A 26693-nucleotide genomic window follows, 5' to 3' on the forward strand; every position below is an offset into this window, starting at 1 on the left:
AAAGATAAATCCATTAAGGCAAGGTAATGATGGCCGGGGCCTCAAAACCCGAATTTTAGATTTATTTTTTTATATAGATCGATTCAAGAAAATAAAATTTTATGCAAGCTTAATTAGATAATCTTTTATTAAATTATTGGGTTTGAAATTTATCTATACACATCTAGAAATTAAATATTTCATTCATGCAATTAGTGTCTTTTTTAATATAGTAGTCTCTTATTGATCACACCTCTAATCTCATTTAATAATTTGATAAAATCATGTAGTATAACCATATAATTTGTTTTTTTTTTCAAGTTTCTCTTACCATTCAATATAATATATTTATATCACCAAAATGAGAAAAATAAAAACTTGTATACTTATTAAGGAAATAGTTATCTTAATGAAAAATCCAAATAGTGAAAGCCAAAGAGCTGCAATATTTTTTTTCCTTTTTTCGAGAATCGGACAGAATTAGTACGTAATTGGAGCTTATTGCCATTGTTACAGGACTGGTTGTTTGTCGACGAAATTCGTCGTGATTCACTGATTTCAATTCGATGGAAATGGTCAAAGAGAATAACATTAATGGGAAAAAAACAAGGCAAATAAAGTTTGATCGAAATGTTGCAGTGGGAATGGACCCCTTTGTGTGTGACATATCCCACCAATCAAGATCAGACTTCAAAGCACACTGCTTCAAATGGAACCATATACAGCTATTCTTGATATATTAATTTGGAATAAAATATTTTAACACCTTTATATTTATATATTTATTAGTTTTCGAGGATCGAATGGGTCTCGGGATCGAGACCTTCCCTCCCCCTAGATTAGGAAATCAAAAAAAAAAAAAAGAAGGTATTAATAGTGTAATTCAAATATTGTAAATTGTACATCAGTTCAAGCTTTACATTTTGATTCATCTATACATCAAAGACAATTATTGCTCCACAACAACTTTCTTTATAGTAATAACTGTGTGGCCCGGGGCCGAAGAGGGCGGGGGTGATCGTCGGTGTCATGAGGTTGCACGGACAATGAGTGGCTCCTGACAGGCTTTTAGGCGGAGAGAACATGGATTAACCGATCTTACACCGGAAGGAGAGTGATTCTGAAATTGTTTAGGTATGAGACTGTGCAGTTGAAAATGGTTTAAAAGATTTGATATGTAATACTCATATAAAGAAGTTGTGACTTTTTTCGGTAGCTCATCACATAAGAACTCCGAAGTTAAGCGTGTTTGACTTGGGATAATTTTGGGATGAGTGACCCCTGGGAAGTTTCTCATGGTGCGTGTGAGTGAGGACATAAGCACGCTGGAAAGACCCCGTCTTCATACAGTGAGGACAGTCGTCGAATCCGGGACGTTACAGTTGGTATCAGAGCCGACCTCTTCTAGTACTCATTACAATCAATGAGAATCAAATCAGTGAACTTGAATATGATATCAATTGTAAGACTAATCGATTATTTTTTTTAATAAAAATTACAACTGGTGATAATGATACAATTCAAATATTTGAAATCGTAAAATATTTTCAAACATCGCATTTCAATTAACCTATTAACACGGACAATTATTACAGCTCAATTGAATATACATAACTCGCTAGATGACAATCGGGCATAAATAAATAAGGGATGCTGAAGTGCAAGAGTGAAATTTGTAATTGATAGTTTTACTAGTTTAAAGTGGATATATTTTCCATGTCAGTCCCCACCACCGCCGAGTACTGCATTATTGTTGTTTTGTTCGAGAGTTAATTATCCGAGAAGCCATGCATGAATCACTAAAACGATTTTTTCGATTTGAAGTCAAACCCACTTTCTCTCTACATAATTAGTCCTTAATTTTAACTTGCAAAAAGTGATCAAATTCGTAAATTGGAAGTCGTCGTATTTAGCGTATATACTTGTTTTCTAATAATCAAAGAAAAACACTTTAAAGAACATAAAATGGGCCAGGTACGTACGTAGATCACGCAGGGGACACATGCAATACCATATTGTAACACGTAAACCTCCGCCGAAATTACCAACTTTTGTTATTTATTACCTAACAAAAGAGGAAAAAATGTTGATCAACTCCCTGTCTCGCCGAGATTCATGGCGGGAGGACTATTGACTTCGGTGTCAGCATCCTAGCAGCTTGTTTAATTAGGACTTGTTCAGTCCTAGTTTAAGTGTTCAAAATATATTTTCATTTTCAATTATATACATGCACAAAAATTTTGTTATTATGTCATATAAATGCATATGTACACCCCAATTAAAAATAAATAAAAATGTTATTCGATCTCTTGATTATACTGCCTTTTGAATATTTTATTTATCGGCTTCAGAAATTTCAAAATTTTAGAATTGGAATCGTACGACAATCTTGTACTTTTGACAATTTGGTCAGTTGATTTCGATGTTGTTTTTGTATTCATTGTCTAACCACTTATATATATTGACTTGGAGTTTTCTCAAACTTACGACGCCCACCGGCCTCGATCGACTTACATGTGAGATGTCATGTTAAACGTAACATGTTTTTATTTAATTTGTTCGTGATTTGGTAATATGGTAGAAGAAATTGGCAAGAGATGTTGAAACTATTAGTAAGGTAATGGAATCAAATCTGCATATTAAATATGTTGTTAGGGCAGTGGTAGAGTCATGAATATGATTATGTCTGGGTTAGATTTAAAAACGATAGAATCTTCTAATATTTTAAATTGATCTGTCCGGGCTAATATCATGTTAATCCAAAATTTCTATAACTTTTTTTTTTAAAAAAAATTGGGGTATCATTACATGTGGCTCCGCCACTGGTTATGGCATAACCGGAAGAAAAAAGATTGATGTAATATGCCATTCAAATCGGTTTCTCTAATAATCTGAAATACGTGCTATAACCAATATCATGCATGTTATCTAGATATACAAATTTACACTAGCTAGAAGCACACGACATTTCGTATTTATTCTCTTATGTATCAAGGTAAATGATAAATAATATATATTGATTCGGTGATATATTTTTATAAAAAAATTAACGTGTATATTTATTATCCCCTCAATATTTTATATACCATAAGATATATAATAATTGAAGTGGCTTTTAATTCTGGATCAGTTTGTGGAGCCTGTTAGGTATGCTTGCGATTAAAGATTGGAATCTTACAAGATCGGAGACCACATATGAAAGAAAGCTCAATTGTATGTTGAAATTCATAGAACCTGAGATTGAATTCCGGATTGGACATAGTAACATGATGTGTTTCTGGTACAAAAGGGTTGGATTCGATTGAGACTGCCACAAATTTTAGGATAAGACAATCAAAGAGAATGACTCATCTATTATTCCATAAGTTAGGGTAACAACCACCTATATATTATATGGCATATGCATGTCGACATGCAAAAATCAAATAATAATAATAATAATCATAACATAGACTATATACAACACTGTTTTGAAATTCTGAAATTGCTGAAAACCTCAAGTGACACGTATTGTTAATTGTATGTGGTTGGATAGATAATTTGGGAGTTGTATATATTGGCTTGGACAATCTTCCCCTTTGAGCTAGATTTTGGGGTTGAGTTAGATCCAAGTTCAATCTTAACATGGTATCAGATCCTGGGTTCCACCGTTATGTGTTGGACTGCCTATAATTAGGCCACCTGTTCTGCCTATAATTGGGTCATTTGTAAACTCCACGCTCCAGATGTTCATTCCTGGACGTGAGAGGGGTGTGTTAATTGTCTCACATATATCGGTTGGATAGATAACTTGGGAGTTGTATATATTGGCTTGGACAATCCTCTCTCTTGAGCTAGCTTTTGGGGTTGAGTTAGGTCCAAGTCCAATCTTAACACGTACCCATGAAAACACGCAATGACAAAGGTGTGTGCGCGCGCTCAAGATTTGAAACATCAATACTTCGAAGATCATTTCTTTTTCATGCGAATTTTTTGAAATCTCGAAATTTCGCTGATGTAGTGTATGAAATTAACCCTAATGATAATAGACAATGTTTCCATCAGATTTTTACAAAATTGATTTTACACGATAATATTTCATCATTTGATCAGTTGGCCGGCACGGGTTTTTAAAAACGATTTTATGTCTATATATATATATATATATATATATATATATATATATATATATATATATATATATATATATATATATATATATTGTTAACTAAATCTGGAAATAGAGGATAGAGCCAAGAATGAAGAATTTCTACGATTATGGCGATGGTTTGATTTTAGTATGAGAGTTTCGTGTCCAATACATTTTAGAAATTTAAAAAAGGATAATGTTTACAAATTTATAGAAAATTACATGCACATCTGTCCCTCTTTTTTTTTTTTTGCATATGATTAATCGATTGATTTTATTCCAGAAATTTTGATATGAGCAGCTAGCTAGTTAATTTTTTTAAAAAAAAATATACTACTGTGCATTATGTATTTAGCTAAAAGTTTGAACATAATAACTCTTATGAGACGGTTTCACAGATCAATTTCGTGGGTTGAATATCTTATTTGGGTCATCAATGAAAAGTTTTATTTTTTATGCTAATAATATTACTTTTTATTGTGAATATTGGTTAGGTTGACCCGTCTCACAGAAAAAATTCGTGAGACCTTCTCACAAGAGACTCACTCAAGTTTGAATTATGGCGCAGTATCTCCAAGTTCTAAAAATACGCATAATTTGCATGCAGTTCCCTGAACATAATTATACTAAAATAGTTAAAACTCAACATATTATAATTTTATCCGTTAAAAACTAATATCAGATGGAAATATATCTGAAGATTTTTATACCATATATTATAATTATATACCAATATGACAGTAACATATTCGTGTGTGATGACCATAATAATAATAATAATAATAATAGAAAAAAAAAACGATAATGCAATTGGAAGCAAAAAAGAACAAGAAAGCGTGTGCGAATCAAAGGAGAATGACCCACTCAAAATTTTTGGTGTTTCGTGCGATTACAAGTCTCCCCCACTTGCTCTGCATATTTTTATTTTTCGAAAATATTATTTCTGTTTTTTTTTTTTTTTTACTGTAGAGAGATGATGGTTAAGTTTCAGAATGGAATTGGTGGAATTATGAAGTTTTAATGCAGCATTTATTCAATTTGTCGGATGAAAGTATTCGTGGGGTCTTCTTCCTCCAAAATTAAAGATGTTTTTAAGAACCCCTCAATTATTGTGCTAGTGATGTTATTATCAGAATGCCTGTGTGTTTTTTTTTTTAATATTTAATTTTATATATATATATATACACATTTGTTTATTATTATAAGAATATTTGGTTTAATTTAATTTAATATAATGAAAAATTTGCATTTTTAGTTTTGTATGTTTTTATCTTTATAACATTCGGCATTTATGATATCAAATTTCGGTCTTAATCATATATTTTCCGACTTTTGTTTGTTATCTAGGAAAAGTGACGTATAAATTCATTTCGAACTCTAAAATTTCCGTAGTTTAGTTTTACCATTCAAAATAAATGAATTATTCTCTTGCTGGGGCTTTCATTGCCTTTTGGTTCTTCCAAATGCAAGTAGATGGGTCTATGACAGGTGTGCATAAATCGAAAATAAAAATATAAAAATAATTAGATTTTATGTGTTTCTTAAACTCATATTCCATGTTAGTTTTTTCTTGATTTAATTGAAATCTAGAAACTGATGAGATGTTAATTCTACGCCTATAAAAGTGATTATGATAAAAAGTTAGTATTAGAATCAATTATTTATCAGATACTAGTTACTCACTTCTGATTTTCAGTTTTTCACTTTTGTTTTCAAACACGGATGGTTACTTATGATTTTTCATTATTTTTTCATAATCTATAAATTTAATCGCTCTTTAAAAACATAATTTGTTGCAAAAGCTCACTTATAATTAAACTGCAATCGAACCATAATTTCTGAACTGTATTAGTTTTAATCAAACCAAATAGTTCATACTGGATCGATACGAATGACGTCTTCTTCTGAAAATCCTAGCTATTCTTAACATGATATTGGGAAATATCATTGCTATCAATATATATATACACCTAATCGACGATGTCCATCTAAATATATGCGTGATTTTTTTAGAATTTAAAAGATTTAATTGATAGGTTTTATAAAGAAAAAAACAATATATTTAAACACGAAATCATGAATGTTAGTGATGGAGCAAGCTTTTGTCCAACCCCAAGTGGGTTAATTATTTCGGGTTGGAAATGCAATTTAAGGATATTTAATGCGACAGAATGCCATAGCTATAAAAATTCAAATTCTTGTTGGATCCCATGTCATACACATTGGACCACATATATGATGTTGTATATAACTTGCATCACTAGTTAATAATTAACATACCGACTATCCCGATTCGGATTATCACAAAATATTTAAAATAGTCTGAATATGTAATCTGAATGTCGAAGATAAAAAAATCCAAGTATAAATTTGCACGGCGCAAAGAAGGCGCGCGGCTTGGGTGTTGTGCATGCGTTTGTGCGCGCCGGATTGTCAAGATTGGTGTTTTTGTAAAGTTTAGCTAGTGTTATGCACAATGTTGGCACAAATTATGGAATGCAGAGTTGAGGGCACGAGAGATGCTAGCTAGTGCCTGAGATATCTATCTATATGCATCATGCCATCTCTATATTAACTTGGATAGTTTGAAATTTTGAGCATAGCTTCTTGACATGCACAGCGATTTATTTGAAGCTAGAAATTTGACTTTCGGGGAAGGATTTGAATGATGTATTTTAAATAACACGCATCTTGGGTATATTTGAAATTTATCATAATTATTATTGTAATCGCATCTTGGGTATATTTGAAATTTTAAATAACACGCATCTTGGGTGTATTTGAAATTTGACTTTCAAGGAAAGATTTGAATGATATATTTTATTATTATGAAAATCAATCGATTTAAATACAAGCTTGTGGCTTTTAACCAAGTCGGTAAGGTTTCACATCTCCAACTTTTCTTTATATATTTTTATGGCATCCTAAGTACATGTTCAAGATCCTACTTGAGTTCACGCCCATTGTGTTTCCTTTTGTGGGTCTATTAATTAAGAGATTCCTATTCCTATACGCTAAAATGATAGACAATATTAAAATTCGGTTGATTTTTTGGTCAGTGGTAGTTTGGTTCTATTTCGGATATTCTTAATTTTTTATATATTATAATATTAAATTAAAACAACTAGTGTAGATCTATTAATTTTTTAAATTAAAATTTTAGTTTAGCAATATAAATTTAATGGCAAAAACTTGTGTGAGACGGCAGATCTATTATTTTGGTAATTAATTCATGAAAAAGTATTACTTTTATGCTAAGAGTATTACTTTTTATTCTGAATATCGGTAGAGTTGACTCGTCTCACAAATAAAGATTCGTGATATCGTCTCACAAGAGACCTACTCAAATTTAATATAAAGTTTTAAGTAGCAATATAATTTTAATGTAAAACTTGAGTAGCACAAGCCGTCCAAAATTATCGATCTCATTCAATTAAACCCCAATTGTTAATTGATGATAAATATATACCATCAAACTCCACATAAATGATAAATCTAAGATCACTTTCGACATGATTAAATATTAAGATTGAGATATAAAATTTTTTTTTGAAGGACGTTGGAAGATGCATGTACTCTTTAAATATCAAAACCATATAATCCATTCAATATAATTATTCGATATTTAAATTTTTTTAACAAAAATTGTCGTGTAATTTAATTTTTTTTTATTTTTTTGTTATGTTATGTTGGGTGCAATAAAATTACTTGGTAGAGCGATCGAACCGTGATACTTGAACTGTTGTGCGGTTTAAAATATTTGAGTTACACCACTACCGCCTGCTATAGCTTTTGGTAAAGCAGTAAACACTCGGTCATATATGTTATATGTCATTTCATAGTTTTAATCCATTAACTTGTAATTTTTTTTAATTTTTATATTTTTTTCCACCAGAATGCTAACCTGACATTGGATACGTCAGTAATGTCTAACGCTGAGTCATTATTTTTTCAAGTGTCAAGTCAGCTTTCATGTGTCAAAAAAAAAAACAAAAGTGAAAACAATGTATAGGTTAATGACTTAAAACTAACAAGAATAAATCTAATGTGAGACAATATAGAGAATTTATATTTATAAGACGGATCGACCCGGTTCATATCTGGTTAGCGTTAAAAGTAATAATTTTTAGTTGATCGAATCGAGTTGGAGATCCGTCTCACAAAATTGAAATATATTGACTAAGAATTAATCGATACAATTTAAGTCGTTGGCCTTTATTTTTTCAATTCATCTTAATTTACTATGGCAACTATATTTAACTAAATAATTTTGAAAAACAGACACCGGTCTTTATTTTTTTTAGAAAAAACTCTATTCCTTTTCAACCATTGGGTTAAAAATAATAACTCGTGCATGGACAGATAACACAGTAGCCGCCTCGAACTCTCTCTTTGCCCACCATTTACCAGCCGCCACCAGACTTGAAGTTTTAAGTTTTCTACGAGTGGAAGCCATTTTAATTATTTTAAACTATCGTATTGTGAAAATTCAACCGCGATATCATAGGAAATTTGAAAAAGTCGAGGTTTTTAAAGTGATTCTTCATTCTTCTTCACATTTATTTTTCTTTTTTTCTTTTTTTGTGTGTGTGAAAAGTAATTGATTAAGAAAAACAAATTAAGTAAAAAACGTCATGGGTAGTACTATTTATTGATTTATTTATGCAATATTATTTGTTTCTTTATTTATTTATTTGAAGAATTGATCCAAAGTTGGTAGGGGTCCATGTAGATGTGATTCACATACATCCTACACGAGTTTTGTTCCTGCTTTCCTTGCTAGCTAGATTTGGATATATGCCATTTGAATACAACTAGCATATATAATATATACAATTTTTCAAATTTTTTTTTGGCAATAATAAAAATGTTAATTTGACTATCATATTATTAATTTTAACATGATCAATTCAAATAAGTATTAACTAATCCAATGACTTTGATTGCGCCAAATAATGCACCACCACTTGCTCCTTCTATAAATGGCCCTCCAAGAGCTATTCCCCTGTGCACATTGGGATCCATCGACAGTAATATACTCACAAAGAGAAGTAGAGTGAAAATGGCAACTTTCCCAGTGGTTAACATGGAGAATCTCAATGGAGAAGAGAGGCCTGCAACGATGGAGATCATAAAAGATGCCTGTGAAAACTGGGGTTTCTTTGAGGTACTTTTCTTTATATATGTTATATTATCATGATACACGATATATGTATAATCTTGTTTCTGTAGTATGTTTTTGAATAAATTTTCTGAGTGTTGGATGGTGTGATCTTTATAGTTGGTGAATCATGGGATTTCTGTTGAGCTTCTGGACACGGTGGAGAGGCTGACAAAGGAGCACTACAAGAAAACTATGGAACAAAGATTTAAGGAAATGGTGGCGAGTAAAGCGCTGGACTCTGTTCAGTCTGAAATCACTGATTTGGACTGGGAAAGCACTTTCTTCTTGCGCCATCTTCCTACCTCAAACATTTCAGAAATCCCTGATCTTGAAGATGAATACAGGTTCTTGTCCCAACACTTGACACACACCAAGATTCTGGTGATGAAAGGATGACTATATATATATATATATATATATATATATATAGAAAATTTCCAATTTTTTTCATTGAACGGTGACACCATCCTCGCTCCCAGTGAGTTGTAGTCGCCCGGAACATGTCAATAATAAGCAAAACATGGCTAATTTCATTATCTTGGTTGTCCACTTGGGACGTCGCTCCCGCTCCTTTAACTGGACATAGTACATGATTTATTCTGAATATTTTGACTGCTGATGACAGGAAAGTTATGAAGGAATTTGCAGCCCAACTGGAGAAGCTGGCGGAGCAGCTCCTTGATTTGCTGTGTGAGAATCTTGGGCTTGAGAAGGGTTATCTGAAAAAGGCATTCTATGGATCCAAGGGCCCAACCTTTGGCACAAAGGTTAGCAACTACCCACCATGCCCCAAGCCAGATCTGATCAAGGGTCTCCGAGCCCACACAGACGCCGGTGGCATCATACTTCTCTTCCAGGATGATAAGGTCAGCGGGCTGCAGCTACTCAAAGGTGACGAATGGGTTGACGTTCCACCAATGCGCCATTCCATTGTCATCAACATTGGTGACCAGCTTGAGGTAATAGTTTAAATTCTAGGAGCCATTAGTTTTTGAGTCAGGGTAAGATAAGAGGGAAACCCAAATGAAATTCTTACAAATTTTAAGTCTAATTTTTCCGAAATGGCAAGTCATACCCCAAAATCCATTCAGCTATCCATCTTCTTCCTCCCATCTTATTTCGTCTCTACTATCCAGAACAATGGATCTTGGCTCTGCCCTTGGGTCTAACCAGGGAATTGAGGGCGATGTAGTGAAAGATGAACAATATCAGGCATGCAGGAGTGAAACATGAATTTAAAATAATTAAGCACAAAATTTGAGAGATTTTTAGGTCTAGGGGTGGGGCAATCCCTCTAGGTCCATCCCCATTTCTATGGTTTGAGTGAATCTTGCTCAAGTTTTTCTTCCATTTTATGAAGGTGATAACAAATGGAAAATACAAGAGCGTGCTGCACCGAGTGATCGCACAGACAGATGGAACTAGAATGTCTATTGCATCATTCTACAATCCAGGAAGTGATGCTGTGATCTATCCGGCACCAGCATTGGTTGAGAAGGAAGAGAGCAAAGATCTGTACCCGAAATTCGTTTTCGAGGATTACATGAAGCTATATGCAGGAGTCAAGTTCGAAGCCAAGGAGCCAAGATTCGAAGCCTTCAAGAACATGGAAAAAACGGCTAAATTGGATCCAATTGCAACTGCTTAAGTACCACTAAAAGTAAATGAAACTTATAAACAATCGAGGGTGTTTGTTAGTCTGTTAATTATTGTTATATTTCGTAGTTCAAAGAGTTTGGTTGGCTTGTATTGGTTAGACTAGCTTATTATGATGATGGGTTTAAAGAGAATTTCTGTATATCTCAGTCGACTCCAAGTTTCTATTTTGATGATAGATATATCTTTTTTCTTCTTTAAACTTACTGAGGTGTTCCGATAATGCTTGAAGGTTTCATGAATTAAAAAAAAAACGAAATTTTTACTCGAAAAGCAGCCTTCGGTGAAAGCAATAAAGAGAAAAAGGGACCAACTTGCCAAGAGCTTCGACTTTTAAAAGTGCTTGCCTACGAAATTTTAGCCTTCCCAATAGTAAATAATGGAATGATAATGAAGAAAAGAAAACATAGATATCAGAAATATTTTCTTAAATTCATTTGGAATGGTTTTCATACAAAATCAAGTTCCTAAAATGTACTAAGATGTTCGTCCTCAACAATTTGGTTGCCACTGTTTTTTTGTGACCAAGAATCATTAAAAGGAATCGTGTTATGGTATCATATAGAATGTGGAATTAAATCCAACAAACCAGTAGATCATCCCAGAAAACACCACGTAAAATAAGGAAAAAAAAAGAGCTACAAAGCAAATTAATCTGTTCATGTTGTGAAACTATAGAAGTACAAATGTTTCTGCTAACATTTCATGCCACCGAGTAAATCTATACAAGATTCTAAATGGTAAGGGAGAAACTAAAGATAGCTCAGTACTAATGAAAAATAATACCACTCAAAAGAATAATGCAACGTAAATCATGATTCATGCATGTGCATTGCTGATTTACAGATGTTACTCGCAAACTACAAAATCTCAGACAGTTTTAGAACACAGCAGAAGAAAGTCAGGACATTCATGCATCAGTTGAACCGGGGAAACTTAGCTTCATAATGCATACATAGCTGACGCCGGAGATGTGATTGTACTTAAATCGTGAATATAGCGCCTCATAACAATTCGAAGCAGAGAAGTGTGCAGAATATAATACAGAATTAATCAAATAAAAGAACTATACAAGAATAGTTCAACTGATCTTCAAACTCAATGTACAAGCACAAGATCACAAAAGAAAGACCAGGAGTTGGTATCAATTTTAATGCCAGCTGACTTCACTGAGGTTAACATGATTTCAACCAACGAAAGATCAAGCATCTGAAAGTGTAGATAAATGCCACAGGAACATGATAATCTAATTACTGCCATATTTCTGGAATTTTCTATTTTAATCCTTTTCGAGTAAATAAAACTTTACGAGATTAACTATCATTATGTTCTACTCAACGCTAAAATGTACTCCCAACTCCCAGGTCAGCCATAATTCAAGTAATGCATTTTCTATCTATCATGCTATACATATAGCCTATAATGTTAATTTTTCAGATAACCAGAAATTAAAATGCATAAGTTGGACCGAGACATTAAGCCATTTAGTTTTTAACACGCAAAAACAGGTGGAAGAACATGAAAAAACATCGCTAGTTAAATGCTCTCATAAATCAAGATGAAACTTTTTCAGTTTCAAGGATCAAATGAACCAAGTTCAACAGATATATGGTACAATCATTTGAAAAATTCAGTGAAATTATTTCAGGAGTCGTGTTGCAGCCCAAAAGGTTACAAGGACGTGACAATAAAACTTCTGATTCAACCCAAAAAATGGGTAGGCAACTCAAGATGATAGTTACAGAATGCTGTTATTTGCTGAAGAATCGGGCACTTCTGCCTGCAGCTTCTTTAGAACAGTGATTTCTCACAACCGTCGAAATGTCAGCTTCAGAAGCTCCGGCAAGTTTGAAACGCTCCATTGCAACATCAAGATTTTTCTCCCAACCAGACAAGCCCAATTTACATTCTACTTGGGACCTTCTCAAAAAGCATATTACCCCAGAATAGATGAATCTGAGATCTCATCACTGAAGCTTGCTCTGCTGCATCTTCTGGAGAAATTTCCTCTCGACCCCCTATGCCTGAGGTATCACCTTCTACACCACTACCCTGTTTCTTCCTTTTTTTTAAAAGTTCATCCTTCTTGTTCCCAATAGGATCTTTGGACTCTTCAGCCCTCTGTTCCTCCAGCTTCTCCCACATCTCAGCTGCAGCCTTCATTCTTTCTTCTGCACTATCAAAAAGGCTAATAATTTCAGTGGGATCCAACTTGGACAAGTCATCTTTCTTTGCTAGTACGAATGACCAATGAAGTTTGGCCATTTCAAATTGCTGCTGTCCCAGAGCCAACAACCCTTCGTAAAAATCCGGTTTGATCAATAGAGCCTCCTCGTATTTCTCTTTGGCAAGAGAATACTTCTCTCTTACCCAATCATATGCAGGTTTGAAGCTGTGTGGCCATTATCTCTTTACCAGATGAATCATCTATTGGCATTTTTTTCCTCGCTGCACACATATGAACATTTCCCCAGTTAAAGAAGGCAAGAGCGGCCACCTCCTGAAACTTCAGTGCTGCCTTGTCAAAAAGGCTTTGAGCCTCTTCACTAGTCACCATTTCCTCAAGTGCTTCGGAACATTGTTCCATACCAAGCTCATGCAGATCAATATGAGCATCAGGGTCAATACCGACATGGGTCCGAAAGAGTTGTGCAAACTCGAATAACCAATCATCTATCTCCACCTCCTTATAATCGGGGTCTTCTGGTGCTCCGGATTTTGCTTTTTGAGAAAAAATTTCTGGTTTATCAATCTCAGCATCCACAAGTTTTCCTGCATGATCAGTCAGTGAGATTTGTGACACATCATCATCTCCCCTATCCCCCTCATTCTCAAGAGGCTTCTCTTCATCTTCTTCTAGTAGAGGCGGCTCTTGCTCAGGACTCACTTCAACAATATGCAACCTCAATAGACCAATAGATTCTACTTTATCAGCATCAATCTCTTTCAGAATAAGGTCATCGACACATGACTCGGCCATTTTAAGTTCTGAGGTACATGTTATAGTCACTAAGTCACCATCATTATCCATGTATTTTATCAGAACAGCTTTTGACATAGGGAAACGTTTGCCAACTACATTTCTCAATTCTTTGAACCTGCAATTCACTGGCATCTGTGCAAGCCTTATGTCATGATCATAAACAAGTTTCAACGGTCTCCATCTGTTTGTAGAGTGTGCAGATTGCTCATAAAGATGAAGCGAATTTGGTTGACCAAACAACTTTTCCTTCTCGTTATCCTTGCTACCATCAGTATTGGATCTCGAAGAACCATTTGAAGGCTTCAAGACAATTTTTGGAAACTGGATTTTGGTCTCTCCATTATTAACAATGGGCGGAATTGGATAAAGCTTTTCTGACTTATTATTAGATGGTTGAGCTGGTCCTGCAGCTGAATGTGACGGCTTCTTAGACAAAGGTCTAGCTGGCAAGGAAGGACCGAGGCCAGAAACTGGGGCCCCGCGAACCGCAGAGGCACCTAAGGCAGCTGGCGATGGGCGGCTTTGGAGGTCCTTCTGGGCTTCTGTGCGAGGTCTGGACGCCATCCTCAATCTTTCAGCAATCTCCAAAGCATCACGGTTATTGGCATCCACAACTAAAAGTTCTTGCACATCCACTATGGCCATTTCATATTTCCCTATCGCCTCAAATGCACGAGCTCTCCTTAGAAGAGCTCGGTTATAACGGGGCTGTACCTGAAGCGCCGAAGTACACTCTGATATGACAGCATCATAGTCAATAGGTTTCATTTCAATCAAGCACGCGGCTCGGTTACTGTGAAAGACTGCTCGATCAGGACTTGTTTTAGGGGTAAGTTTAAGGGCATTTTCATATTTCTGGAGGGCACCTAAATAGTCCTTGGCCTGAAACCTCCTATTACCCTCTTCCTTAAGCTCATGGGCTCTTTTTAAGTAAGCCGGTGAATCTAAATTAACACCACCGTTAGAAACGGGAGGAGGGGACGAGCTATCCCCTCCAGAAACTTGGTATTGGCTCTGGGTTTGGTTTCCAGTGCTCTTGTTTTTCCTACTCCCAGACTTCCCCATAGACTTATTATAAGTACTTCCCAAGACTCAAACTTTACGGTGTAAATATTCAAATTGTTGATAAATAAACTTCTCTTCGATGTTATTGAGAAATGATTAACACCTTTTTTACAAAAATAAGAGAGAACATAATAAAAAAGTAAATGAGGGAAAGAAAGCAACACTGACAGGTACAAATCGCACGCCTTTATTGAGCTGATCGATTGCTTTCGGATTTGAATGTCGAAATCCAGCAGCTAAATGGACGAAGATTGAAACAGTCTTTCGAATTCAGACTGTTAAACAATCTTTCGAATTCGGACTGGGGTGTGAAATATGGGGTCTAGTCCAGGAAACAGAACTGAGTTGGAGTTTGAAACCCTAACTAAAAATGGATTCGATACCCCACGTGCGCATAGTTTCTGTTGGGCCCGAATGGTGTGGGCTAACACACGCTTTGTCCAGGCCCGAATACAGCAACAAATTTCACAATTTTAAATGTCGATGGAAAAGGAAGATAATATTTCCTTTCAAAAATAAAAAATAAATAATCCGTCCCTTCTGACGAGGGAACACATTTTTATAGAAAGAATTAATGAAGTAATTATATTTTTAAATGATTATTATTATTTTAATAACATTTCAATAGTTTTGTAACATAAATAATAACTTACATAAAATCATGATAATTTAACTTGTGATCTTTTAACATAAATGATATAATTTTTCAATGATATAATTTTTCATTGATATTATAATTAGGGCAAAAACTTGTGAGAGACGGTCTCACAGACAGATATCTTATTTGGATCATCATAAAAAAGTATTATTTTTTATGTTAAGAGTATTACTTTTTATTGTGAATATCGATAGGGTTGACCCGTCTCACAAATAAAAATTCGTGAGACCGTCTTACAAGAGATTTGAGATTTGATGGCGCTTTTGTCGACGCTATCATACAAGTATCCCTGATTGAGGTCGGTGTGTCAGCTCGAGCATTGATTTGATAGCGATTCGATTGATTCCGATATATGCTCAGTGGATAAGCATTTGACCTGATATCTCCACGACATACATGCATTGCATATCACATATCATTGTATAGATATTTGTTGTATATATGATAGTTGTTCCATACGGAGCTTTGCTCACACCCAAAGAGGGTTGTCGTTGTCTTTGTGTGTGGACAATGTCAGGTACTTCAGGTTATCAGGAGACCGGAGATGGTACTTCTGGAGGGAGTCACGTTTGATTTGAGGTCAAATGGTCTATCCCAGTATATATGTATATGTATCTATATACCGGGGCATGTCCCGAAGATATGAGTTGTTTGTATGTAGTTGTTTTTGATTATGTGTTGGCATATTTTCTGGTATAAGATAAAATACTATTTTTAGTATTCAAAATAATATATTTTGGGCTCATTGTAAACAAAATTTAAACTCGTTTTCTCCTGTAATTAATTAATCCTAATTGCAAATTAAACTCGTTTTCTCCTGTAATAATAATCCTAATCAATTGCAGTATAATAAAAGACCCACAGATTTTAACATAATTTTTTGTGTGTCACAATGCTGACGATCAACGTATCAAGACAAAATGCAGTAGAGATATATCGCGATTTCAGAAATAATCTAAAGTTATTTCACATTGATTGGTCATATCAATTGCAGCGAACTGCTTATAAGATATCCATACATTAGAATATCAAGGAAACAAAATAGGATTCAGTCTTTCCCTCTTGTTACAAATGCTGCCACTCCATTCTTATGCCCTCGGTGGAGTAGGAATCACCTTTGGAATCGGAACAAGATTTCTTGATGGTAGGCTGCATGTAAATATTGAAACATGACAAGTAGTTTTTAGTAACATACATTTTGATGAAATTAAACAAATCCAGCATTTAGAAAGAAGCTTACAGGCACTTGACAAGGGGTAGGAAGCCCGAAAGATTGCATAGATTGGGAAGTTTCTGAGCTTTAGCAGGTAAGAATACAGGATTCAACGGGCTTAATCTTAAACACTGGCATAAACTATCCATATCTCCAGCGCTAGCAACGGTGCTGGCACCATTGCAACACTGAATTCCGGGCATGAGAGGAAGGTAATTGCTGAGATATGTCGAACAAGGAAACATGCTTTCTAGAATCGTTCCGCAGTCAATCGCAGTCACAGGTACATGGCACTGAACTAGAGCCATAAAACACACCACCACCACCATTAAAATCATTTTCGCCATGCCTGATTTTTTGTCGCTGTGATAATTTTTGGGTGAATTCTTGAATGTTTCTTTTTCTTGGTATGCTGTGTATTGACCTGACCCTTTACTTATATTGCTGTTGCTGGTGAAGATTTTGTGAGTAGGGTATAGTAACATAGCTGTGACTGGGGATGACACAAATGCTAATAATATGGTTGGATTATCAGAATCTTGGTGAGTGTGATTTCACGAGTGAAAGCAATTTTCCTACTCATGAATGTTTAAAAATAGTTGGCACTTAATCTCAGTTTAAACATTGAATATATATGTTTCATCGCGATTAAACTTTGGGTAAGTCTCTTGTGAGATGGTCTCACGAATCTTTATCTGTGAGACGGGTCAACCCTACCGATATTCACAATAAAAAGTAATACTCTTAGCATAAAAAGTAATATTTTTTCATGCATGACTCAAATATAAGAGATCCTTATCACAAAATATATGGCCTTTCCCGAGTTTTTGCCTTAAAATTTTGCATTTTAGAACATGAAAACTTATTTATTTAATCTTAAATATATGGCGGTGTTTCTGTAATTTTTTATTGTTTGACTTGAAATAATATAAATAATAATATAATTTTAAAATATTTTTTGACGTCGTAGTAAGTAGTAACCTCATTTAATTTTGTAGAGCTTTAAACTTGACCACAAATTTCCGTCATAATTCAGGCTTTTTAGAACTTTGAAAAAATATTATATTATATTTTATTTTTTTTTGAATTTTTAAGATATGAAATAAAAGTAGGAATAAAAAACACGCCAAGAAATAGGATTTTTTTAACGTAAGTTTTTTGTCTAAAATATTAAAGCAATTGAAATAATTATATAATGAAATCAAGTTATATTAAGTAAAATCATATTTAAAAATTGAATCTCTCTCATAAGGCAGCTGTCTAGGATCCGACGATGAATTAATTATATTGAAAAATTAGGCAAAAACTTTTTTTCGGAGTACATGTATTATCTCATTCCAGATTATAAAGATATAAGTAATTGTCCGTATATTAGCGAGATTTGCACTAGGACTTGAGATTTGCTTATCTCGAGCAAAGAAAGTACAAAGAAACAATTAAATCTACTTAAAAATTTAGAAAATTACTCACAATCAACTTATTGACACCAAGAAATGAGGCTCTACATGCATATTATGTATAAATTGAAATTCTTGTGCTAAATATTTAAGTACCTAGATTTTCTATTAATTATATCAAAGTAAATAAAAGATTTACTTAAATTGTTATATTGGCACTTCATATTGATTTCCTTTAGATTTTTTTTTTTTGAAATAATATGAACCATTATTATGAATATAAATTCAAATTGTTAACTCCTAAATTTTGGACAAATAATTTTAAATAAAAAAATGACTAAATTGATAAACGTACATTATTCTGTATACATTGAGAAAAAAATTAGATAAAACATAATAATTTTCATGGAAATTTTGATTTAACCAAATCTAATTGGCAAAAACTTGTGTGAGACGGTCTCACGGGTCGTATTTTGTGTGACAGATCTCTTATTTGGGTCATCAATGAGTCACAGATAAAAGAGTAGATCTCTTGTAAGACGGTCTCAAAAATTGTTTATCTGTGAGACGAGTCAACCCTACCAATATTTACAACAAAAAGTAATACTCTTGTTATAAAAAGTAATATTTTTTCATGGATGACTCAAATAAGATATTTGTCTCACAAAATACGATCTGTGAGATCATCTTTACCCGGTGGTTAACTCACACAAGTTTTTACTTAATTTTATATAACTTGTACGAGAAAACATGCACTTCATTATTTATTTGGAAAATAAATTTATAATAATTATAAATAACTAAGTTTGTTATCTTCTTTCAAATGCAAATATAACACCAGTAAACCCATTTGTCCTCATCAACGAGACCTTTAAGCTCCACATATATCGATAAATGTCCAAGTTTAGATACATAATTGGGGAGGAAACGGAAAACATGAAGTTGAAAGTTTATTAATGGTACACATGCATGCCAAAAACATACTAAATTTGTTAAAAACTACACTGTATTTGTACGTTCTAAAATCTAATAACTAAAATTTCCAAACTATTTAAAATATCTCGATCAAAAAACATAGAAAAGAAAATCTTTTAGCGCAGAAATATGGATCACAGGCTTTTATGTCCTGGATATTGAGGGAGACATGTTCGATCTTGAATAAATTATCATTATTTTTTTAAATATGTATCTTCCCCCAAGAACTCGAGATTTTTTCTGAATTTTGTGGAACAGTAAATTATATTCAATTAGAAAATTTGCTGCGAGGCTGAAAGTTGATAGCTTAATGATGGCAGATAAGAAATATCCAAAACTCATGCAGTTTCACATTTACTCTTTCATAATTATTTATTACTGAGTACAAGAAATTAAACCCCAGCTCCGCGGCCAAATGATTAAGCTGGATCATCGATCTCTTCAAATCCTGTTCCAGTAAACAAGACTACTCAGTGATCAGTTCTCTTATTTAAATTTCACACATTTTTTGGATTTCATATATATTTTAAAGATTAATTTGATCGTCACCTGTTGCAGTCGACTTTAGGGTCGATTGCCACGCGTTCTGCGACTTTGCAGAGCTTCGGAAGTTGCTGGGCTTTGGCAAGATTAACGGGGAAAGACCTCGCTGTGTCCTTGAAACACCGGCAAATGGCTTTTCGGTCCGCGCGAGACTTGGTGGCGATCTTGTCCAGGGACCGTACGGCTCTACAGCATGCGTCACTCGGTCTAGCATCCCCACTCAGCAGGAACGTCTCACATGGAAGCACATGAGCCACCACGTCGTTACACTGAATCTCCGCCGTGAGACGGCCAACCATCACTGAGATTAAAGCCACCAAAGCGGCCTGCCACCAAAAACTCCTGCGTCCCATTAATATTATCTTCTTTAATTTTTCTATACGTAGTTGCCTTCAAATTTATACGCTGGATTTTGGAATGCAAAAGAAATCAAGTTAATTATAATGATTAAAATTGCAAAATTATATAGAAAGAAAACAAGGTATGAAAAATACACGTTTCGAAGCTTGTCAGCATTAGATTTAGAGGAAAGTGTGGAGTGGTGAGGTGCTTTTTATGTGTAAACCCTTAAATTATGACCAGTCGGGGATATGAACAAACTACTTTTCACCGGTGATTTGTTTTTCACTCACACGAAAACCAGACATGCTTCATGCGCACCCACGGTTTTCTTCTATTAACTGTGGTTTTATTTCCAAACTGGAGTTTAGGAGGGGCTCAACTCTATGTAAAAAAAAAAACATGTCTCTTGTGAGATAGTGTTGTGTCCAAAAAAATAATCCTTGAAGCCCATAATCAGAAGCCCAAACATTTTGGCCTAAGAAGAGTTGCAGTTCGGTCCAAGAAAGCACGATGACAGAAGTTGAGCTACGACCCAACATGAGTGGTTGTGGAATGTGGTGGAAACTTCTATGTGGAGCGTTACAAAAGCAGCAGGAAGGATCAGAAAGAGAGCCATGACAAATCAATCCAACAAATCTACAGCAATCTTCTGCAGAATTCTGTCATAAATTGTTCGCTTATTTTTCCTGTTTCAAACAGTCTGTTTTAATCATTCCTCCAATTTTATCATAGAATGTGGATCAAAATTCATAACAGCATATTTAAGTTTGATGTTGTCTATGGATTCCGTCTGTAATTTCTTCATTTTCCTTTGTTTACAAATTTAGCTTTGAAGCCATTTCGAAGGAGTTAGAACTTACAACCGAATCGAGACTCGCAACGTTTGATAAACGAAGTCAGATTATTTCAAAATTTGGCACGAACACGTGCATGGCACGCCCGCAAAATTTCGTGACAAACAAGTTGGCACGCCCGGTGGGACCAAATGCCTCCAAAGCGTACTGAGAAGAATGAGGGAATTCCTCCATCACAGGGGAAAGTTCATCGCTCAAAGGAAGAAGAAACTGATGCAGATGAAAGAACTGTTGAAAGACTTGTTCACCAGTTCGATGAAGAGACTATGAAGGAAGGAATTGCTATTTCTAGTGGTGATGGACCTTCACTGAACTTTATGTTGGCCATGGAGAAAAACATCCGCAGTGATCTCAGAGAAATGACCCAAACTTTCGCTACTGTCATGATGGAATTTGTGGCGGAAGTGAAGGAATGGAGGAAGTCTGCAAAAGGAGAGCCTGTTACACCAGAAAATGTTGAAATTCAAGAAACTGGCGTTAAATTGCTAAAAGATCAAGGCCAAGGATCAGGGGTTTCTCAAGCAGGTGAAAGTCGCCGCTTGGGGAGGCACTGATTCCTCAATCTGCCAAGGAAGGAAGATATACTCCTCCGCACAAAAGGGACGAGGAGTTGGGGTTAAAATTCCAGAATTGCAATAACAGTAAACAAATGGCTGCTAATATGTTCTCTGTGACATCTCCTAACTCACATCCAGGGATGTATGGTGATGGGGGAATGCGTGGATATTCAGTTCCAGGTTCGGGGAATAACACTCGGGGGGCAAATTATTCCCCGCACCCGTTGCGAAAAACTCCAGTCTTGGACTCCGAGACTGTACATGATATTATTCAAGAGTTGTATGGCCCGAGAGTGAGGCCAATCAACCGACCAGAGTTTCATAAGCCATACCCCAATGTTGTTGATCGTGAAATTCCTTACCCACGAGGATATCACATTCCAGACTTTACTTTGTACTCGGGGGAAGACTGTCATTCTAGCGTGGAACATGTGGCGATGCTTACAATACAGTGTGGGGAACTAGCAAATTTGGATAATTTTTCCAAATACGAGTTACGTTTGTTTCCCAATTCATTGACTAGTACTGCTTTTACTTGGTATGCCACACTGCCTCGGAAAATGATGTTTGAGGTAAAGGAGAACAAGACAGAAGTTTTTCATGGAAAAGGTCGCTGTCACAGTGGAGATGATATGTATTATAGTGGGAGGAATATGAGGTACAGTAGGGGATCCATGGCCAAAAGGCCGAAGAACCAGCACCTCGGAAAGGTTTCGTTTCTTGGGTCAATGAATGGAGAGAGAAGGAGTGACCGACAGTCATTCCAGAAGCTAATACAGAGGCCACCACCTCTAGACACCAATAATAGATATGAAAGAAAATCTCATTTTGTTATTCCTCCCAGAGCAATCCCCAATGCTGTATGGAAATGGGTGGAGCATCCAAAGTTCCCAAAACCGCTTTCTCGGATCCAAAAACGACGTTTATTGAGAGAAAAAGATGTTGAGCGCAGATCTAAGGTGGAGGAATCACTCAGAGAATAGAAAAAATTTGGGAGGAAGGCTAGTGAAAATAAAGAAGAGGAAGATGATGACATATTATCAGAAGAAGACAGTGAACAGGTAAAGAAGGCTACTTTCAAGGTGGGACAGATCCTCGTTTCATTTGAGTGTGCCACTGGCTCGTTAATGTTGCCAGAGGAATTCAAACGCAAAAGGATGTGTGAATCCGAGGTGTTCGCTCGAAATCAAAATGGTACACAACCTGTTCAGACTGATATTTTGAATGAAAGCGTCGGTGTTTTTGTCGATGAAGAGAAAAGAGTATTGATGAAGCGACCCACAAATGAAATGACTCAGCATATCAAGCCACTCTATATTGTAGCGCATGTGAATGGAAAGTCGATGTCTAGAGTGTTAATAGATAATGAGCCTGCTGTGAATATTTTGCCGTACAGAATTCTTCAGAAATTGGGGAAGAAGGTGGAGGATTTGATTCCCACCGAAGTTTCCGTGGCGGCTTTTACTGGGTAGTCTACAAAAACTTTGGGAGTATTGCTAGCAAATATCACTGTAGGGTCCCGATCTTCGTTGTCAGCCTTTTTCGTGGTAAATTCAAGTGCAAGTTTCCACGCTTTGCTAGGAAGGGATTGGATTCACACCAATCATTGTGTGACATCATCCATGGACCAGTTAGTGTTGATGTGGAAAGAGGATGACGTGGAATTGGTACAGGCTGATTTGCAGCCGTATCAATCTAATTCCAACGTAGTTGAGGCTAGATATTATGATGGGGCCTTCGGACCTATCAGAATTTGTGATTACAAGGTGAATGGACAGCAAGGAGCAGTCTACATGAACACCAAGAAAGTAAGGGAAGCAGTTGAAAAAATTCTCAAACCCAGTGCCATGGTCTCTCCTAGACCCATAGTTCGACCTATTATCGAGGAGGTCGATGATTAAATTCACTAAAGAAGAGATGGAAGTCGCTGCAACTTCCGAGTGGAAAGCCAAAACGCAGCAGCTGGTGAACAAAGTGCAGCCTCAGGAGTTGTGGGATATCGATGGGGCTGGAGCTATATTTGAGGAGGAATATGGAGTTAGCAAGGAAGAAGAGTTACAAATGGAGGATTTAATTTTAGCTCCGGCTCAGATGAAAGATCGACAGCCGGAGACAGGTGTTTTATAAAGATGGAATAGATGTAGAAGTATTGTACAAAGTAGGCTAGATAGCCACTTTGGCTAATTTTGAGATATTGACTCGTAGAAAGTTTCTGTAATATGCGAAGAATAGGCTTTTAAGCCATTCCCCGCTGAACTTGTTTGCAAATAGTGATGGAGCATTGTGAATAAATAAAATCATTGCTCATGAAATCCGATATAGTTGATGTATTTTGAGAGGAATATTTGTTGTGTTGATTGGCCAAGTTGATGAAAAAGTGAAGTTCGTTTATGGCATATCTCGAAACCTTGGGGAGTATTGTTAGAAAAATATTGTTTAACAGTTGGTTGGTAACAAGCAGTGTTGACCCGCCATGTTTGCATCAATGTTAAAGAAAACAGGCTTTTTGCCGTTTGTTTAGTTTTAGAAAATTTTGGAAGAGTTTTCTCTGTAAATGTGATATGCCAAAATTGTAAACACCTGCAAATATATCCCAAGCAACATATACAAGAACAACAATGTATTTTACAAACAAATTTTGGCTTTCAAGCCACTTTTCCAACTCTACACATCATAAAAGACACTTGCCAAACATGGCAAACAAGTGCAAAAAAGTACACCTACTGTCCCTAGCCTACGTATTTTTTTTCAATGTGTATTACACTTCATATATATATGCTCAGTCAGTTGCAAAGATATTCATCCAAGCTTGGAAATTATTTTGGATTGACCGACGGCACTCCCAAGAGGTAATTTCCATATCCATTGGTATTTAAGGTACTGTTTGCATTGACCTTTGAGATAAATTCTCAATTCCTCCAACTATGTTCCTGCGAAATAAATGGGACCACATGAGAAATAATGGAATATTGATCAACAAAACCATGCTTTGTGTGTGCTATTGTTGTCATTGATGTGGCACGTGTCACTTCTTTGTGAGATGGAATGGATCTTGCCATTTTTTAATTTATGGCTTGCCAAGATTCCAGAAAATGAGATCTCATCCTCAGTGAATTTGGGTGGAGCATCACAATTTCTTGTGCTGGTGCATTTATTTTAAGCGCATGGAAGATTACAGAAGTTGCATCAGCTATAGGCCAAGTTTTAATATGCACACCAAGGAAGTTGCTCTGTTGAGGTGGAAGTAGTGAGTGTTGCAAGGTGTTGCTCGTCAAAAAAAAAAAAAAAAACTCATCCAGACATATGCACAAACACCTTGAGTGCATCATGAAATTTAACATATTCTACAATGTTTTTATCATGAAGCAGTAGAAAAAATGTAGAAATCTACCTGCTCTTTTGAGATGATACAGCTGAATGCAAATGAGTTTGAGGGTGGCAATTTAATTGAAAGTGTAATGGTGTCCATGTCACTCCACGATCCGGTGACTGGTAAGTGAGAACACAGAGAGGGAATCAAAGTTTGTTTATGTGAAGGTGAAATTTTGAGGATTGATGTGGGTTTGAGCTTGTCTATTTGAAGAAGGAATGAAATGAGTAAAAAATAAGAATTCACGTTAAGGGTTACTACTGGACAAACTCTAAAGGGTACTGTGATACAAAATATGGCCTCCATGCCAAGTTTTGAATATGGGCCAAAGTGGGCTAAATATATAATTAGTCAAATTGGCCCACTGGCCAAACTGACTACGGGGGGCAATTGTTGTGTCCAAAAAAATATTCTTTGAAGCCCATAATCAGAAGCCCAAACATTTTGGCCCAAGAAGAGTTGCAGTTCGGTCCAAGAAAGCACGATGACAGAAGTTGAGCCATGACCCAACGTGAGTGGTTGTGGAATGTGGTTGAAACTTCTATGTGGAGCGTTACAAAAGCAGCAGGAAAGATCAGAAAGAGAGCCACGACAAATCAATCCAACAAATCTACAGCAATCTTCTGCAGAATTCTGTCATAAATTGTTCGCTTATTTTTCCTGTTTCAAACAGTCTGTTTTAATCATTCCTTCAATTTTATCATAGAATGTGGATCAAAATTCATAACAGCATATTTAAGTTTGATGTTGTCTATGGATTCCGTCTGTAATTTCTTCATTTTCCTTAGTTTACAAATTTAGCTTTGAAGTCATTTCGAAGGAGTTAGAACTTACAACCGAATCGAGACTCGCAACGTTTGATAAACGAAGTCAGATTATTTCAAAATTTGGCACGAACACGTGCCTGGCACGCCCGCAAAATTTCGTGACAAACAGATAGTCTCATGAATGTTTATCTATGAGATTGATAAATCCTCACAGTAAAAAGTAATACTCTTAGTATAAAAAGTAATACTTTTTCATTGATGACCCAAATAAGATATATGTCTCACAAAATACGACTCGTGAGACCGTCTGACACAAGTTTTTGCCTGTTAAAAAATTACTCATAGAAAATCGACTATTTCGATATACATGTTAGTTATTTCAATCTTAATACAATTAATTTGTTTTTCTTTTTAAGCAATTTTAAACCTTTTATAGAAGAATGTTGACGTATCACCAACATATGAACAATATATGGAATCACATGGAGCAATATATGGAATCACATTTACAAATAATCTTATTATGAAGACACTCCTAGTCCTATATATATTTATGTCCGAATTTCGTCTTTAAAAACATATATATTCGTTACTTTAACATAATTCAAAATTACATTTTCATTTCTTTTATATATACATACAACATGGAAATCCCAGAAAATTTTGTATTATAATACAACGCATCCTATTACCGAGATCTACATTTTCACATGCACTATTTAAACAGCAAATCTATATTGTACATATAATAATAGATTGTACATATAATAATATGTATATTATAATATTAATTGGATGCATATTTTCTATACTATTTTATAACGTACATATTATTAATTCAGAACGCGCACATCATGTAAATAACATCGTTATATAGGAAAATTACATTTTTTGTTATATAACTTATATGTTTATATTTTTTTGTCTTGTCTTCGGTGTATATCGGTTTTACTTCACTAATCTGCAATATTTCATTGGAGAGCAGACGAGACGTCATAAAAAAATGATTATGTATCACCAGAAAATACTGGCATGACGATG

General features: G+C 35.2%; 2 protein-coding genes and 1 pseudogene across 2 annotated transcripts; 1 reads left to right on the forward strand and 2 right to left on the reverse strand.

The window, feature by feature from the left end:
• Positions 1–9056: 9056 nt before the first annotated feature.
• On the forward strand, positions 9057–11106 carry LOC140836815 (1-aminocyclopropane-1-carboxylate oxidase 3). The gene is made up of 4 exons (XM_073202632.1): positions 9057–9275; positions 9390–9616; positions 9898–10231; positions 10633–11106. Exons 1-4 carry the CDS (start codon positions 9171–9173, stop codon positions 10918–10920), a joined length of 954 nt encoding a protein of 317 aa, XP_073058733.1. The 5' UTR covers positions 9057–9170; the 3' UTR covers positions 10921–11106.
• A 1337-nt stretch (positions 11107–12443) lies between these two features.
• Positions 12444–15311, reverse strand: LOC140836816 (protein CLMP1-like; annotated as a pseudogene).
• A 4453-nt stretch (positions 15312–19764) lies between these two features.
• LOC140837422 (non-specific lipid-transfer protein-like) lies at positions 19765–20115 on the reverse strand. The gene has a single exon (XM_073203576.1). The coding sequence runs from the start codon at positions 20113–20115 to the stop codon at positions 19765–19767; it is 351 nt and encodes a 116-aa protein (XP_073059677.1).
• Between the last annotated feature and the right edge of the window lie 6578 nt (positions 20116–26693).

This window comes from Primulina eburnea, chromosome 7 (genome assembly GCF_022965805.1).
Source record: "Primulina eburnea isolate SZY01 chromosome 7, ASM2296580v1, whole genome shotgun sequence".
NCBI classification, from domain to species: Eukaryota; Viridiplantae; Streptophyta; class Magnoliopsida; order Lamiales; family Gesneriaceae; genus Primulina; species Primulina eburnea.